This window comes from Octodon degus, unplaced genomic scaffold, assembly GCF_000260255.1.
Source record: "Octodon degus isolate 3935 unplaced genomic scaffold, OctDeg1.0 scaffold00005, whole genome shotgun sequence".
In the NCBI taxonomy this organism is placed as follows: Eukaryota; Metazoa; Chordata; class Mammalia; order Rodentia; family Octodontidae; genus Octodon; species Octodon degus.
Window position 1 is genome coordinate 31517939 of NW_004524581.1, and position 16433 is coordinate 31534371.

A 16433-nucleotide genomic window follows, 5' to 3' on the forward strand; every position below is an offset into this window, starting at 1 on the left:
CCCACGCTCGGTCCTGGGCCTGGCCAGGTGGCCCCGCACAGCTCCTGATTTCAGGGGTGCCGGTACTCGCCCACAGTCAGTCCTGGGCCTGGCTAGGTGGCCCCGCACAGCTCCTGGGTATTTTTGATCTGGTTTTATAAGCCAGCTCCATATCACTTCTTTTAAGACACTCACGTTGTGTATTAGTTTTTAGTGTTCAGCTTCGGGTATTTTCTTAACCTGATTTTCCCTTTGCCCCAGGTTGTTCTGCCTCTGTAAATTGTGCCCACCTCTGGAAATGTTACAAACCCTTTTTAAGAATGGAGGGTAGGAGGGGACAGTGGCAGAAATATGACGTACTAAATTTTGTAGGTATAGATAAAGTGGTACTGTAAAAGAATTTCATGGGGCCGGGGATATAGCTCAGTGGCATAAGCACCTGCCTGGCAAGTGCAAGGTCCCAAGTTCAATCCCCTGTATCGCAAAACAAAAAACAAAAAATTTCATGGTTTCAAATACTTCAAAGATAATGGATCTAAAATTATCCTGTACAAACTGGGGGGGGGGGAGCAACTGAGCAAAATAATGAAAGAAATTATAAAGAGAAAAATTGAATTGATACTGAGAACAAAGTGGCCAATTAAAAAATTGAAGCTTTCCAATTTGAATGGCTTGAAGCAGCCTTAAATCTTGATTTAGTTTTTCAAGCCTTTGCTGCTTAGGGCAGGACGCACAGATGTGTCGGGGTGACAGGGCCTGACAGGGCCTTGGTGCGCTTCGCCTGCGATCAGGGGGGCCCTCTCCAGGCGCTCATTCTGGAGATTCCCCTCCACTCTCCTGCGTCCCAGCCCCGTTTCTTTCCTGAGCGTGGGCTGGCACCTGCACTAAGTCATGGAGCAGCCGAGCGCCTGCGAGCAGCTCTAGGGCAGAGCTGTGGGCGCCACACCCGGGACGCGGCGTCTCTGGGGCTGACCACCTGCAGCCCCTGCTCTTGTTCACTTCCAGCGTCCTCTGGGTGCTTGGGCTTCTAGTCATGATGGGTGGGACAGGTCGGCTTTAGACTATTATTTCAAAATTCAGAGTAAGTTAAATAGCAAGGCTAGAAACACCTTGGGCCGTCTGTGAGTAGATTCCCCCGCCACTCCCAAGGACGTAGGATTGCTCGGGGGACCTTGAGTTTGTACATTTGGCCTGAGAGCTACTGTATTTCTCTTACATAGTTCATGTGTTAGCAAAAGTCTGCTTGCTGAGAGTTCACTTATTAGCATACAGCCCTGCCGGAGCTGTGAACTGCCTCAGAAGTCACTCAGCACTGTGACAGGGAGAAAACCGGGGCTCACAGGAAACGCGTGGCAACGATAGGCCCGGGGCTCAGCTTTGTTTAACAGTTACTCAGCACCTGCGACAACTTCCTGTCAACGACAATCGTGTAGGGCCGCTTCTCCGCACCCCAACCCTGGAGCCTCAGAATAAACTTTTTGTGTTTTTCAGTGCTAGGGTTGAATCTGGGGCCTCCGGTGTGGCAGCACGGGATTTGCTAATGGGCTTTGCTGCTGAGCTCCGTGGAAGCCCTGGGAGAATTTTTATGACTCATAATCTTTAAAAGTCACTCAATACACAGTGACCTGTCATGTACAGGGCTCTCTCTAACCCCAGCACACTCCTCTCTTCTTTCTCTGAGAAAGATGTTTCAGACCAGGGGTAAAAACAGAAGGGGCCAGGGAGACAGCTCAGCGGCATGAGCACCTGCCTAGCAAATGCAAGGTCCTGAGTTCAATCTCCAGCACAAAATAAATAAATAGGCTTGTTGCCACCTGGGAGGGAAGAACGGCCCTGCCCCGCGCTTCCCCTCCCCAACACTCCCTTCCCATTGACCATACCAGCTTCTTGCCCCAGCGAGTTTATTACAAACAAGAAAGGGAAGCTGGCGGTACAGTTACTTGTCATAGAATTTTGGCAGCTCGTTCCCCAAGATCACTCGATGGTCCGCGCCAGCAGCCGTGATAGTGACCAGGTAGACGACACCCCCACTGGCGCAATCCCGGTTCATGGCCAGGGCGATAGCTGCAGAGCGGTTCAGGTTGGAGAGAGGAGGAGAGGATGGCTTAGCTTCAAAACTCACTTCCTCCCCCTCCTGTCCTCACGCCGCCGACTACCACTTTCACTTTAAGTCCTGCCTTCCAGAGAGCCCTCTTTACTGGCGTGCTTAAAAAGCAAAAGTAGGCAGCATCTGATCAAGCCGGCGATATAAACACTGCTGTGAAGGATGTAAGTAGCTGCCTCGTTCTTGGGTTTTGACAGTCATCTCTGGTGAGCCGATTGGGGCACGCAGGTCTGCTGGTGACCACACATCCCACTGGGCTTATTCAGAGCAGTGCTGACGTGTCCCTGTTGTCCCAAAGGCCCTTCTACTCTAGCACTTACCCTGACGCCCTGTGGCTCTCAGAAGCGTCCCAGTTTGGACATTAAGTGAAAAGTCCATCCACGCAGCCCTCTTCCTGCTCCTCCTAATCCACTTCCGGCCCGCGTGTAGCGCCCCTCCGAGGTTTCCCGCCGCCTTAGTTACCGTGCGTGGTGAAGCGCCTGCACTCCTCAGGGGACATGCCTGCTTTGTACGCCGCGTCCACATAACCGTGGATGTAGGTGCTGCCAGAGCCACCGATGATGAAGGGCTGTCGCGTCAGCATCCCTCCCAGGGTCCCGTAGACCTGCGGAGGATCTTCCGTCAGCCCAGAGACTCATCCAACTGCTCTGTCCCTAAATCGGGCTGGCGGTATCTGCACCTGGCAGCGAGGTCCTACTACCTCATCTCTCTAGCAGCTGAGATTGTAGCATGCTTTTAGAGGAACACTGCTAGCATGACTCAGGGCCTCGCCGCCCTGCAGAGCGGAGTGGGAAACCCCGAGAAAGGGCTGCCTTCGGAGGGACTCACCTGGCCCCCTTCCCGTTGGTCCCAGCCAGCTATAATGAGATGTGCCAACAGCTCCTCCCGGTATTTGTAGGAAATGTTCTTCACCACGTTCGCAGCAGCCAGAACAAGGGGCGGTTCTTCCAGTTCTATCCTGGAGGAAACGTTAGACAGAATTTTCGGATCCTCCTCCCTGCCACAAGGCACTTGAACCTACAGCTGCAGTAGGTGCAACTGGGGCTTCCCTCCCACATGCGCAGGGGAAGTAGAGCCCATCGCTCCCAAGGGAAAGAGCGTTCCATCATTTACCCTCCTTCCCTCTGCCCCCCACGACCTCCTGGCAAAGACACAGCCCTCTCCTGGCTGCAGCAACCACTTATGTGCCCTGCCCTCATGGGTGAGGCAGATAAGTGACCTTAGCTTTGTGTGTGGTAACTGCCTGATATTGGGGGGTCACATCACTGTCTCCCTGATTATTTATATTAGGGTAGTGATTTCCAGTTTTTTAATATATCACTGACTTTCAAACAGCCCCCCAGTGAGGGAGGGCAGGCACTAGCGTCTCCACCTTGCAGGTGCAGAACCTGGCAGAGGTTCAAGCTCTGGTTCAAAGCTCGTAAAAGCAGAAGCCAAAACAGCGCCCCTGGGGCGGGCGCAGCACAGGCCGCTGCAGCCGGGGAACTGGAGCTGGCGGGGAGTCAGGACCCGAGCTTCGTACCCATGCAGCTCCAGCTGGTAGGCGGCCGAGTCAACCACAGCCTGGGCGTCAGCAGCAGAGCCGGACATGGCACAGTAGATGCGCTTGTGCAGTGGGGACAGCTTGTCAAACACTCGGTTCACCACGGCCTGTCTGTGGGAAGGAGCCAGCAGCCATCAACATTAGCATTGGGGGGATGCTATGGTCAATCAGCCCGCGTTTCTCAAGCTTAATCTGACAAGAGGATAGTTTGAAGTTAACGCTTGGATGAAGGAGGAAAGCAAACACATTGTCTCAGATAAAGCAATCACTGTGTTAATCAAAATTGGGATGGGGAGATGGCTCAGTAGAATAAGCATTTGCCTGGCAAGGGCAAGGGCCTGAGTTCAATCCCCGGTTACACACACACACACACACACACACACACACACACACAAAGAGGACTTTCAAACCTAGACTTTTCCAGGCTTAGAGTTTATAATAAAGCAAAAAGTTAAGAGAAATGTGCATCCTATCCGTGTTTCTTTGCTGTTGATCATCCTGAATTATGTTATAGTCTACGGAACACTAAGGAATACTGATCTAAGCCCACACACTCTCTTTACATGCGGCTAGAAATCCAAAAGAGATAAAAATTAGTTCAAGACGTGGTAAGTGAGAAGCAAGATATCTGCTTGACAGAAACATTTAAAATTTGTACTCAGATAGAAGCAAAAGCCAGCCGCGGGGCCTCTTCTGACCTTACGCCAACCGTGCTCACCCAGGGTCAGGTCACCGAAGCACCCAGACCCCAGGTCCCGCTTCACGGATTCCGACACCACACGGTGCCCACATCATGCTGCTCTGAAGCGTCAGCTCCGCTTCCTGAAAGGCCCCGTCGGTCAGATCGCTCATGGATGGGTGAGGAAAGCGTGTTGGGGGGCCACTAGTGTGCTTCCGAAGGCACACGTCTTGGCTGGCACTCACCCCGCAGAGACCCGGGAGTCGGAACCCAGCACGACGCCGCCGTCAAACTCCACTGCCATGATGGTTGTCTGCAAGGACAGAATAAGAGCTGTCAGTGCAGAAGGGGCCTTGAGCCTTGTGTCACAGAAGATGAAACATTCGCAGTGCTTGGAAGTCCCGCAGTCACTCGGCTTGAGCTGACCCCAGTACCGTCGCCCCCTCCCCAATCTTTTCACGTTGTTGTTGGCTCATCCGCAGGGCAATGTCACAGCCTGGCTGCAATGCAACAAGAAAGAACAATGTTCCTAAACTCAGCTCTGGAGAGAAGTCACAAAGCCTGCCCGCTCAGCGCAGCCCGACGCAGCACAAGTGCCCGAGGACTCGGGAAACAAGATCAGGTCTTTCTGGCCTGGAAGCCTCCACTCGCGCCTCTGATTAATCAGGAAGGAGCCCTCAGAATGCACCGAGCAATGGGGCTCATCAAGGACTGGCGCTGAGCGCAGACAGGGCTCAAAGCGAGGACGGCAGTAAGGAGCAGCAAGCAGCACACTGGGAGGAAGAGAAACCTCGCTCTGAAGGCACTTAGAGGTAAAGAGCTTACCAGCGCAGGAGGGCTGTACCAGGGGAGGACTGACTGTGAGGCCTAGCCGACTTTTCTGGGCCAGGAACAGATTGAAGGGAGAGCGGAGGAGGATAAAGCGCCACTCCTTCCACTCCCGTTGAGCTCCAGGCCTTAAAGTTCCTGAGTTCATTTGAGAACACCTATTCTACGCGACAGGGAACAACAGACCCTAGACTGAATCCCAGGCCTAACTCCTAGGCCCGGGTTTCACATCTTGCTCTCGGCTTGTCAGCTGGCAGGGAGAGTAGGCTTGCTCCATCATCCCCTCCCCTTCCCACCGCACTCTGTTGTGTCCAGGATCTCGCCCCGTGCCTGCTCTCCGCACACCCTGACTCACCAAGCACACCTGACCAGGGAGCTAAGCTAGACCCATCCCAGAGGCCGCGGCTCTGCACCATGTGCGCCCCAGCCATGAGAGGTGGTAGTGTCAGGGGAAGCTGGTGGCCTCGGGGAGGCATAGGTTCCACCTGGGAGGGCTGGGATGGTGAATCCGGGCCGGGGCAGCAAGAGCCTTGGGGTCGCTCGGACGGCGTGGTGGACTCGCCCACCCACACCGTCAGCGGCGGTGCGAGTACTCGGGTAATGAGACGCCACGCGTGAGCAGTGGACGTCCGCGCCCCTCTTCCTGCAAGCTCAGGGCTATGCCATCCGTTTCTGCAGGGACTCCAGCCCGCTTGGGGTGACAGCCCCGCAGCCTCGAGGAGAGTGAAAGCGAAAGCTCCCCGCGGCGTCCCTGCCGCTCCCATTAAGGAGCCAGACCCCGCTCCCAGGCGTCTCAGGCCTAGTCCCGCAGGACCCCGGGCTCCCGTCCGCAAAGACACCCGGGGTTCACAGTAGGGCGCACGCATCGGACGGCCCCCAGCTCCCGTCGTCTCCACATCCACTCCCCATCTCACAGGGCTCCCACCGCCCCGCCACCTCCACTCCTCTGTGGATCCCAGACCCACGCCGCACCCCGGTGTGGACTTCGCCGGCTCCGGGCAGGTCCCAGGCGAACGCCCCGAGCCTCAGCATCACGCTCCCGCCTGCGATCTGGTTCCGCGCACTTTGCGGGTTTTTGGCTCCTCGCGCCCGCTAGGAGGCGCTCGCGCTCCCCCAAGTCGCGGATTTGCCCGGCGACCGCCACGAGCTAGGAGAAAACCCGCTCGAGCTGGCGAGCCCGGAGCAGGGACCCGGGACGGGACGCGCGCGATAAGGCCAGCGAGGCGTCGCGGCCGCAGCGTCTGCTCGGAGTCCCAGGGCGCCGCAGGGCTGGGGCGGGCCCCCGGCGGAGGGGGCGGGCCTCGGGAGCCGGCGCGGCTTTCGGTTTCCTTTTCCTTTAAAAGGCAGAGCTTCCAGGCAGCGGCTCTGGCGCGGGCCGGGCCGGGACTTTCCGAGAGCGGGGACTGCCCGGCGCGCCCCAGCCCCGCTCCTGCTCTGCCCCGGCGCCCGCTCGTTGGTGCTGGTAGGGCCGTCGCCGTCGCCGTCGCGCAGCCCCGGGACCCGGCAGCACTGCACCACCATGCCCCGACCTCGTCCTGCCTGGCTGGGCGCCGCGCTGCTCCTGCTCGCCGACTGGGCGCTGCTCCGGCCCGCGCTGCCCGCCGCCGCTTCGCTGCTGCTGCCCGGGGCGTCCCCGCTGCTCCGGGCCTGGGTGCTGGGCCTGGCCCGCTGGGCCGTGCTGTGGGTGGGCACCCGCGGCATCCTCAGGGTAGCGGTCGGCGCCCGCGACCGCGGGTGGCTCAGTGCCTTGGAGCCCCTGGCAGCCGTGCTGGGCCTGGCCCTGCCGGCACTAGCCTTGTTCCGACGGCAGGTCTCCGGGGGAGCCCACGGGGACTCTGACGGCACCCGAGCTCTGCACTGGGGAAGCCGCCCCGACGCCTTCATCCTCTGCTATGCGACAGCCCTGCCCGCAGCTGCCCTGTGGCACAAGCTCGGGAGCCTCTGGGGGCCCGGCGCCCGTGGTGGCGCCGAGGACTCACTGCACAGGCTCCTAGGCCTCCTGGGCCCCGAGATTCGCCGCCTCCCGCTGATTCTGGCCTTGTTGGTCCTCTCCTGTCTGGGTAAGGGGGCTGCAGGGCGGGACTGGAATCCAGGGCTGTGGTACGAGGCCCTGCTGCCCCGTACCACAGTGGGTTGGGCTCTCCTGGGCTCATCAGGGTGGGACCCCATGAGTCCCATTTTCGCCCTGCCTCTGGCCTCCAGTGCCCTGGAGGTGGCAGGGGGGCCCATCTCAGCCTGGTTAGCGGCTGACAGACCTCTGTCTGTCCCCAGGAGAGATGGCCATTCCCTTCTTCACTGGCCACCTCACTGACTGGATGCTGCCAGACAGAACAGCCTCCGACTTCACTTACAGAATATCCCTGATGGTCGTCATCACCATAGCCAGGTCTGGAGCTGGCCCTTGGGGCCCTGGGAATGGGCCCTTGGGGGCCTGAGTTTGGTCCTTGGGGGCCTGGGACTTCACCCTTGGGGACCAACTTGGGTGAGCACTCCCGCTGGGACTCCGCCTGGCTTCCCTGTCCTCCCCAGCACGTCCTCACCCTCTGTCTCTCTCTCCAGTGGGCTGATGGAGTTCTTCTGTGACGCCATGTACAACACCACCAAGGGCCATGTGTCCAGCCAGTTTCAGAGAGAGGTGTTTCAGGCTGTGTTGCACCAGGAAACCGACTTCTTCCAGAAAAACCAAGCAGGTTTCATACAGAATTCTTTCATTTTACATTGGTCTGTTCTTTATACCGTGTGTGCTCTTTAATTACAACCACGATCAATCCCTCCCTCCCTACACATTTGCCACACATGTTATTTCACCTTAATATATCTTCTTTGCCTTAATAAAGGCGTACCGCTTTTTAACTAGGATTCTTTATGAAGATAGGCCTCTGTATTCTTAGGAACTACAGAACTTTCAGACTAGGACTTTTGAATCCACAGAGGCGGAATGCCTCATTTCCCGAGAAGGAAACTGAAGCCTACAGTGCTAAAATTTGTACGGTCACTCATGGCTACAGACAGACTTGGGGTTCAACCCAGTGTCCTCCATCCTAGCGCAGGGCTGGTTCTGACCAGTGCCTGCTGGTGGTGGTCAGGACTTTTTTTTACCTAGTATACAGCAGGGATGTACAAATTTTGTAGGGAAGACAAATGATTCTGACAAATGGAAATTACATACGGATGAATTTTTTCAGGTTTCAGACAAAGGGCTTTGGCTAGGCTTGTCCTCTCTGACACTTATCACCCTGCATGGAGGCCCCCACACCAACCCGAAGCCCTAGCCTTGTGGGCACCATGTGAACGGTTCCACCCTGGCACCTGGCTCGGTCAGCCCCCACCTCACCCAGAGCATTCTCATTCCTTCTACTGTCTTCCTCCCAACCCTGGCAGGAGTCATCACATCTCGGGTGACGAGTGACACGGCCAGTGTGTGTGAGTCTCTGGGCTCTGAGCTGTCCATACTGATGTGGTACCTGGTACGAGGACTGTGGCCCCTGGTGTTCATGTTCTGGGAGTCACCGTCCCTCACCCTGGTCAACCTGGCTGCCCTGCCCCTGCTGCTCCTTCTGCCCAGGAAGCTGGGGAAGTGGTACAAGGTACGTCCTGGAGCCTCAGCACTCAGAATTGACAGGTCCCTGTCGGCATGACTCCCCTGGACCTTCCTGCTTCTCCATCTCCATAGAACTCCCTGTCCCTGTCTCTGTAGTCCACGTTCTTACGTGGCTCAGCAGTAACGTCCGCACTCTGTCCTCTCCCTTCGGCCCATGAGTGGTGGTTCCCACTAACTATGTTCCCACACCCAGCCTGAGCCGCCTTCTTCTCCCCTGCATCTCCTTAGTGTCCAGGGGCAGAAGTGTGCCTCATGCTGCTCGGCCTACCTCCCCACTGTTGTCACCTGGAATTTCCAGCTGGGCAGCTCTGCTGTTAGAGTCCCTGTGGCTGCCCACGCTATGTGGCAGCTCGTGTCTGTGCTGTCCCCACAGTTTCTGGCAGTACAGGAGCACCAGTTTCTGGCTGAGTCCAGCCAGGTGGCCATCGAGGCCCTGTCAGCGATGCCTACGGTCCGGAGCTTTGCCAACGAGGAGGGCGAGGACCAGAAGTTCAGGCAGAAGCTGGAGAAAATAAAGCCCATCAACCAGAAGAAAGCGCTGGCCTACGTAGCTGACTTCGGGACCACCAGTGTGAGTACGCACATGTGAGCGCCTGGGGCCTTGTCCCTGAGGTGCCTGACTCCGATCCTTGCCCAGTTCTGCTCCCCGCCCGTCCCCTTTGCTGTGGAATAGTTGGCTTTGTGTTTCCACCCTGGCGGCCTGAGGCTCAGGCCCGACTCAGTGTCCTCAGCCAGGGATGCTGGATGGCTTCCTTCCCCTGTGGCACAGGAAGGTCACCCAACTTTGTGGATTAGAGAAATGCCATGTGTCCCAGGTTCCCAGTCCTTTGTCTTTTGGGGAAAGCCTGATTCCCATGTGGGCCTGCTTTATGCCTGGATAGCATGCGTGTGCCAGGGGAGCCCTGGGATCCAAGGGAATGCCGGAGGCTGGAGGTGCAGGGACAAGAACCAGAGCCGGGGAGATAGCTCAGCGGTCTAAGCACCTGCCTGGCAAGCACAAGGACCCATGTTCGAACCCCAGTACTGCATGCCATGCTGGTCCCCAGACTGGGCTTGGTGATGCATGCCAGTAATCCCAGCTCTGAGGAGGCTGAGACAGGAGGATCACAAGTCTGGGTACACATTTTTTTTAAAAAAGGGTCAAAGCAGGAACCATGTCGTAAGGCTGCCAATTGTTAGCTCTGAGCCGATGGCAGTGTAATGTGAGACTCCTTGCTGAGACTTTCTCTCATTTTAAAAAGAGAATTACAGCATTTCTTTTAGTGGGACCCTTTAATGGGAGTATTAGCTGTTGCCATTTTCATAAAAGCTTCTTGTGAAGCATACGTGTCCCTCCCAGCAAGGTGATAACGTGTGGGTGATGAGGACACAGAGGACTTGGGGCTCCGCTGCAGTTCACGTGTCCTTTTCTGCCTGCCAGGCCTGTCTCGTTATTTGGGAGAAGAGGCCTTCATGTCTTCAATACTAATCACTCTATGAGTCTCCTCTAAACTTGCTTTTTGTTTCAACCACAGCCCTTTTTTCTTCGTGGGTCTCCCTCCAGGTCTCGGGGATGCTGCTCAATGTGGGCATCCTCTACACTGGTGGGAAGCTGGTGACCGGCGGGGCCATCAGCAGTGGAAAGCTCGTCACGTTTGTCCTGTACCAGAAGCAGTTCACCTCTGCTGTTGAGGTGAGGCCCCGCCCCGCAGCGCCGTCCCTCCCTGTCCCATCCTCACCCACACAGTGCTGCAAGCTGGTTAAGTCTCCCTACCCCTGCCTACCCCAGGTACTTCTGCGGCGATATCCCCTCATACTCAAGGCAGTGGGCTCCTCGAAGGAAATATTTGAATACCTGGATCGGACTCCTCAGTGCCCACCCAGCGGCTTGCTGGCTCCCTTGAGCATGGAGGGCCTCGTCCAGTTCCAAGATGTCTCCTTTGCCTACCCAAGCAGTCCAGATGTCTTGGTGCTGCAGGTACAGCTTCTCATCCCCGTGTTCCGCCCACCCTCCTCACCTTTGAGGCCCTGAACTTGCTTCCTGCTTTAACATCAAGTCTAGGTCCTCCGTAATCTCATCTGCTCCATTAGTGTCATGCAAACTCAAGCTTGCTTGGGCTTCCAAGTAGGAGAAGAGGTTTGAATGTGTGTGTGTGTGTGTGTGTGTGTGTGTGTGTGTCTCACATTCCAAGGAGTGGCCACAGAGAAATCTGTATCTCCAGGCACCTTTCCTGGTACAGTTTTTGGAATGTGTTTTTTTCAGCTTCTGGGTGGCACCTGGTGTCAGGCGTGTGGCACAGTGTGCCTGACTGTGCCCTTGTCTTGCCTCATTCTCCGCCTCTCCTTCAGGGGGAGGCATCATATCAGAAGTCTCTGGGTGGGTTGCTGTGTTGCCCCATTTCCCCTTTATTTGCTGGGGAGCGATACCACGCAGTGCAACAGAACAGGAACAGGTCGAGGTTAGAGCCTCCAACTGCCTCTTGTGTTGCAATTCTCCGGCATCTAGGGGTTGACGTTCACGCTACGACCTGGGGAGGTGACAGCCCTGGTGGGACCCAATGGCTCTGGGAAGAGCACTGTGGCTGCTCTGCTGCAGAACCTGTACCAGCCCACGGGGGGCCAGGTGCTGCTGGATGGGAGGCCCCTGCCCCAGTATGAGCACCGCCACCTGCACAGACAGGTGAGGGGGAAGGTGCGGGGGAGGGGCACGAAGGAAGATGCGCTGAGCTTGTGAAAGGAGGGTTAGGGGCGCAGGAGACCTCGCGAGGGTGGAGCTGGGAGTGGGGCCAGGAGAGGACGTGTGCACTTTTTGGAGACCTTGGGAGGGCGGAGATGGGAGCGCGGCCAGGACAGGACTTGCGAACTTTTTGTTTTGCTCCCCATATAATCACTCCCCGCCTCCCTCGTTCTATGCCTCATATTTGGTATTTGACGGCAGGTGGCCGCTGTGGGACAAGAGCCTCTGCTGTTTGGAAGGAGCCTTCGAGAAAACATTGCCTACGGCCTGGTCCAGGAGCCAACTCTGGAAGAAGTCAAAGCTGCCGCGCGGAGTTCTGGCGCCCACAGTTTCATCTCTGACCTCCCTCAGGGCTACGACACAGGTACTCACCTCGGTGCCTGGATGGCTTCACTTTACTGAAACCTCTAGAGTTTTGCCTTTAGTATTCCATGAGCACCAGGGGAAGCTGTCAGATGAGGCTCCGGTGGCTGCTTCATCCACATCCCTAGCTCCACCCACCTTCCCACGACCTCCCTATGCAGGGGCAGTCATCAGCCATGGGGCGCGCGTGCATGCGTGCGTGTCAACGTCCGCACACTTGGGCCTACGTGTGGCTCCCCAGGTCTCATCTGGGCTCTTGTCTCTGCAGATGCAGGCGAGGGTGGAAGCCAGCTGTCGGGAGGTCAGCGCCAGGCAGTGGCTTTGGCCCGAGCATTGATCAGGAAACCCCGTGTCCTCATCCTGGATGACGCCACCAGTGCCCTCGATGTGAACAATCGCTCACAGGTAAGAAAGAGGTCCTCACCTCGGTGTCTGGACCCAGCAGCCTGTCTTTCCTCATCCTGGGTTAGTTACATACTTATCATCATTATCCCAAGTGTCCTTGGTGTTAGGAACCCATGCAATCGACCAGACCAGGCATTCTGACGTGAGTAGAAGATTTACTGAGGGCATCAAGCAGGCTGGCTGTCTAGTGGACCAAGACAGCAGCGAACAAAGCGGAGACAGGAGACTATAGGATCTTTTAGGGAGGGTGATCGCTGGCTGGAACGGCCAAGGGAGAGCTAATCTTGGCAGGGCTACCTGGTCCGTGGGAGACCTTTAATGTTCACAAAGGAGAGTTTTGTGGTTGCGTGCCCAGGTCAAAGTCAGGTGGACTTGTTCTGCAGTTTTGGGTTTGGCTCTGCATGGGGCCAAGGGGAGAGAGTTTGGAGGCTTGGTGCCTGCCTGGGAAAGCAAGAGGCAGAGTGTTTGGGGCAAGGTGCCTGGGAAGCTTTGAATCCTGACCTATCATCTCAGATTCTGTTTGATAGAAAAAGGGCAAAGAAATCGTCTGGCTACTTCCTACTGAGTGGGGGTGTCGTGGGGCCAGTAGTCTGGAGATCAGGGCGAGGAGTTGTCTTCATTGAAGGGGTCTCATTGGAGCGAGGCCTGGTGGGAGTAATCTGAGAGAAGTATTTGCTTAAAATTCTGGGTTGTTAATCTGTGACAGTATTGTGGATGAGGAAAATGAAGCAGGGGGCTTCCATGAGCATAACAGCAAGCCCTGCGAGGGATCCTAGAGGGGTAGCGAGCCAAGGAGAGATGGAGTGTTATGTATTGAGTTGTTACATGAAAACAGCTGGGTGTCTATTTTGTGTGGCTTGTCTGGAGGTGTGTTGAACATGTGAGATTGTGGGAAGAGGGGAATTGTAAAAGGGAGATATCAATAGATACAGGCTTTTTGGGAAGAGGACAAGTGTGTGTGTTGTTGGGTATGGTCGGATGGCCATGAGATCAGGGCTTGGAATGGGCATGTTCAGGTAACACTTGGTGAGGTTGATGGTCTGGGTAGAAGCAAGAAGGGAGTCTGTGATCCGAATGTATCATTTTACCATGACCATGTTGAAGGGAAGGAGTAAGGGGATGCTGAATGATGGATTTGAGTCCCCTCTGATGTTTGGGGGCTATTGGGTATTGGGGAATGTAGGGAAAGGCCATGGGATCTCTGAAACGCATCAGTGTAGGAATAGCATGTGTGGTACTAGTGGGACTGGAAGCGTCTCAGAGTATGTGGTCAACAAGGGAAGGGGGAGGCAGGAGCTGGCTGTGCATTTAGGTTAGGTTTATAGGACGAGCACTGTAGGAAGACAGGTGAGAGAGACATGGAGTTTTTGAATGAGATCTGTTCCCCTGAGAGGCGTGGAGTATGTTGGATTTATAAGGAAATTGTGAGTGAAGAACAGTGTCTGGAGTGAGCAGGGAATGGGCCTGTCTGAAGGCATCATGTGGGTAGGTCATCAGCACCCACGATGGAGACTAGATCTAATACAGCAATTTTGAACTCAGGAAGAACACTATATATGGTGTCTCTGTCAGCAAGAATTAAGTTTTTTTGTTTTTTTTTACCTGAGATGTCCAGTGAGATTTGGGACTCTTACAAAGACCCCTTGATGTGCGCCATGGACCCCATGCTCTGTTGTTTCTCTTCAGCGGCAAGACCAAGCAGGTCAAGTATTGATGGATCTGGCTGTAGTGAGTTTTCCTGTGAGAGCAGGGAAGTGGATGACTTACTGCTCTCTGGTGGACGTGGCAGTCACATTTCCAGGGACCCTCGAGCTTGTAGATGGAAGCAAGTCTGCACGTTGGGGCAGGCTCTTGCCCAGTGTCCTTCTTTGCCGCACTTGCAGGAAGAGCTCAGGTAGCAGCATTGCTTAGGCTCAGCATTCTCTTATTAAGGTCTTACTTTTGGTGGGAGTCCCGAGTGTCACAGCCAAAAGTTGGCACTTGTGGATGGTTAATTATAGTTTCTATTATTGAAGACACAGAAAGTCAGGTTAAGTAAGTTTCCGTGTGAGGACTGAGGGCCAAGATTTGTTTTTTTAGCTTGGCATGAATCTCATGAGCAGATAGGGATATAAAATAGGAATTAATAACAGTTTTTTCAGGAGAGCAATATATTTGATTATCAAACAGCTTGAAATATAAAGTGTGATCAGAGAACTATTATTTTTTTTATCAGCCATGGACATTTTAGCAGTTAAATTCCTGTAGAATGTTAATAGACAGTAATTAAACTTTTACAAAGAACATTTGACATCAATAGTCATATGCAGTAGTGTCGCTTAACAGTCATAACAGATGATGAGAAAATTATCATTTAACTGATGACTTCATGTTGGCTGGTCATGAACCTCTTATTATAAGATCTGGAGCATGAGAGAAAGGCATGAATATGTTTAATGTAGCAACTTTTATGAGAAAACCTTATTTTAATTTTTTTGCTTTTACCAAATTATTAGTGGTGTCTTCTAAGAAGGTTATTGGGGGCTGTCCGATGATGAACAAAGTTGACCTCCCTCTATCCACCAATCAAGAGTCCTATCCAACAGTTTCCCCATTTTAATGATTTTTTAAAAAATTGTAAATTAATTTTGATATTATTTAGATCAGCTGGTAACTCAGAGAAAGCATTCTTTTGAAGTCTATATTTTTAGATCTTAAACAAAAAGAGGAACAGCTATTGACAGAATGACATATAAACATATACATAACACACACGAACGCTTTTACAAAATCAGAGAGCAGTCCCACCCTTCAGCGTCACCGTTTCTTGTGAAGTGGGTATTGTTGTCCTCATTCTACAGAGGACCGAAGATGGCAGACGGCTCAAATGTCGGGTTGCGGAGGCCCCCACCCCAGCTGCTGAGTTGCATATGCGTGTCTCTTCTACGGAGTCATGTTTTCTTAAAATCTTCCTTAGCCCAACAGTGTGGCGCAGAGGCCCAGAGAACAGGCCTCTCCGGTGCGGTGCTTGGCATCGCTGACCGGGCTGGCCAGCGGATGGCGCGGCCCTGACTGGCTGTGGCTCCCCCCACAGGTGCAGCGGCTCCTCTACGACAGCCCGGAGCGCTGCTCCCGCTCGGTGCTTCTCATCACGCAGCAGCTGAGCTTGGTGGAGCAAGCTGACCACATCCTGTTTCTCAAAGAGGGCACCGTCTGTGAGCAGGGGACCCACCAGCAGCTCATGGAGCAGGGGGGCTGCTATCGGGACATGGCGCAGGCCCTTGTGCGCGCTCCAGAATGAAAGGCCCCTTGGATCTGCACACTGCCTTTCCCCCAGCTCTCTGGGGCTCAGAACTTGGGAGCGAAGATCTCTGGGGCGCTTCAGAGTAGAAGCAGGCGGCTCCCTGCCGCAGGGCGGAGTTCCGAGCAGAAGGCAACTTCCTGGTGTGGTTGAGGTTGGCCAAATGCTAATGTCTTCTCCCAGCTCCTCTTGACGGCGGCGCAGGCTTCAGTGTGACTGCCTGTGGCCCCGCGGATGCTTTGGTGCAAGCGCTCTGGGGAGAAGAAATATTCGGGAACACAGAGCGAGGGAAGACCCGCTGCTCTCAGTGTGACCAGAGGCATTCGCTGGCTCGTCAATGTCCTGTTCGTTCCTGATATTTATAATAAAACTCGTTTTGCACTGTGGTTTCTCTTGTTTCTGGAACCTCAAAAGGCTCTGTGCACTTCACAGCAGCGCGCTGTTTCATTCCTTTAGCAGATTCACAGTCCATTTTCTATCCTGTGGCTCCACCTGTACTTCTCCACCCTCCTAGCCAGCTCCAAGGCCCAGAGCGTGCTCCGAAGAGCCCCAGCCCTGCAGCTGGGCCCACGCCCAGTAGCTGCAGCTGCAGCCCCACCCCCAGCTGTCCCAGGGGTGCCAGCGCCCCTCCCCATCACTCGGATCCCGGCTCCTAGGGAAGTGGGCGAGGCTCTACATCTCTTCCACTCACGCAGGGCCAGGGCAGGGTGACGTTGACAGTTGCTGGGCAGAGCAGGACGCTACAGGTTGCAGAGAGAGGCGGGGTTTACAGATTTCAATTCTGCAGCGCTCTCGGAAGCCGGGCACCCGGCGAGGAGGAGGGGCGGGCAGAAAGGGTGCTTTTTTTTTTTTTTTTTTTTTTTTTTTTTGGCGGAACCAGGGATTGAACTCAGGCCCTTGCACTTGCCAGGGAAGCGCTTATTCCACTGAGCCAT

The 16433-nt window shown here is 55.0% G+C and overlaps 2 protein-coding genes across 4 annotated transcripts in view; one reads left to right on the top strand and one right to left on the bottom strand.

Moving 5' to 3' along the window:
- Positions 1-16433, top strand: part of LOC101592846 (antigen peptide transporter 2) — a 113210-nt gene that overhangs the window by 1544 nt on the left and 95233 nt on the right. Inside the window, exons 1-11 of one of the 3 annotated variants that reach the window (XM_012515400.2) lie at positions 6487-7193; positions 7405-7519; positions 7693-7823; positions 8515-8720; positions 9108-9305; positions 10278-10406; positions 10503-10691; positions 11220-11393; positions 11652-11814; positions 12082-12218; positions 15292-15884. The exons of the other annotated variants lie outside the window; for them this stretch is intronic. Coding sequence (XP_012370854.1) covers positions 6653-7193; positions 7405-7519; positions 7693-7823; positions 8515-8720; positions 9108-9305; positions 10278-10406; positions 10503-10691; positions 11220-11393; positions 11652-11814; positions 12082-12218; positions 15292-15498 — 2190 coding nt within the window. The 5' untranslated portion in view covers positions 6487-6652 and the 3' untranslated portion in view covers positions 15499-15884. Of the gene's footprint in view, positions 1-6486; positions 7194-7404; positions 7520-7692; positions 7824-8514; positions 8721-9107; positions 9306-10277; positions 10407-10502; positions 10692-11219; positions 11394-11651; positions 11815-12081; positions 12219-15291; positions 15885-16433 lie in introns of those variants that run through there. 3 annotated transcript variants of the gene reach the window in all.
- On the bottom strand, positions 1888-6383 carry Psmb9 (proteasome subunit beta 9). The gene is made up of 6 exons (XM_004624259.2): positions 6106-6383; positions 4551-4618; positions 3606-3737; positions 2912-3041; positions 2546-2687; positions 1888-2043 (listed from the first exon to the last, which is right to left on the bottom strand). The coding sequence occupies exons 1-6, from the start codon at positions 6163-6165 to the stop codon at positions 1916-1918; spliced, it is 660 nt and encodes a 219-aa protein (XP_004624316.1). The 5' UTR covers positions 6166-6383; the 3' UTR covers positions 1888-1915.

Coding starts and splice junctions, on each gene's coding strand:
- Psmb9 (XM_004624259.2), bottom strand. CDS start 6,165: ATGCTGAGGCTCGGGGCGTTCGCCTGGGACCTGCCCGGAGCCGGCGAA. Junction 4,619..6,105: donor CCGGCGAAGTCCACACCGGG/GTGCGGCGTGGG, acceptor CTGTCCTTGCAG/ACAACCATCATGGCAGTGGA. Junction 2,044..2,545: donor CAGGCGCTTCACCACGCACG/GTAACTAAGGCG, acceptor ACCGCTCTGCAG/CTATCGCCCTGGCCATGAAC.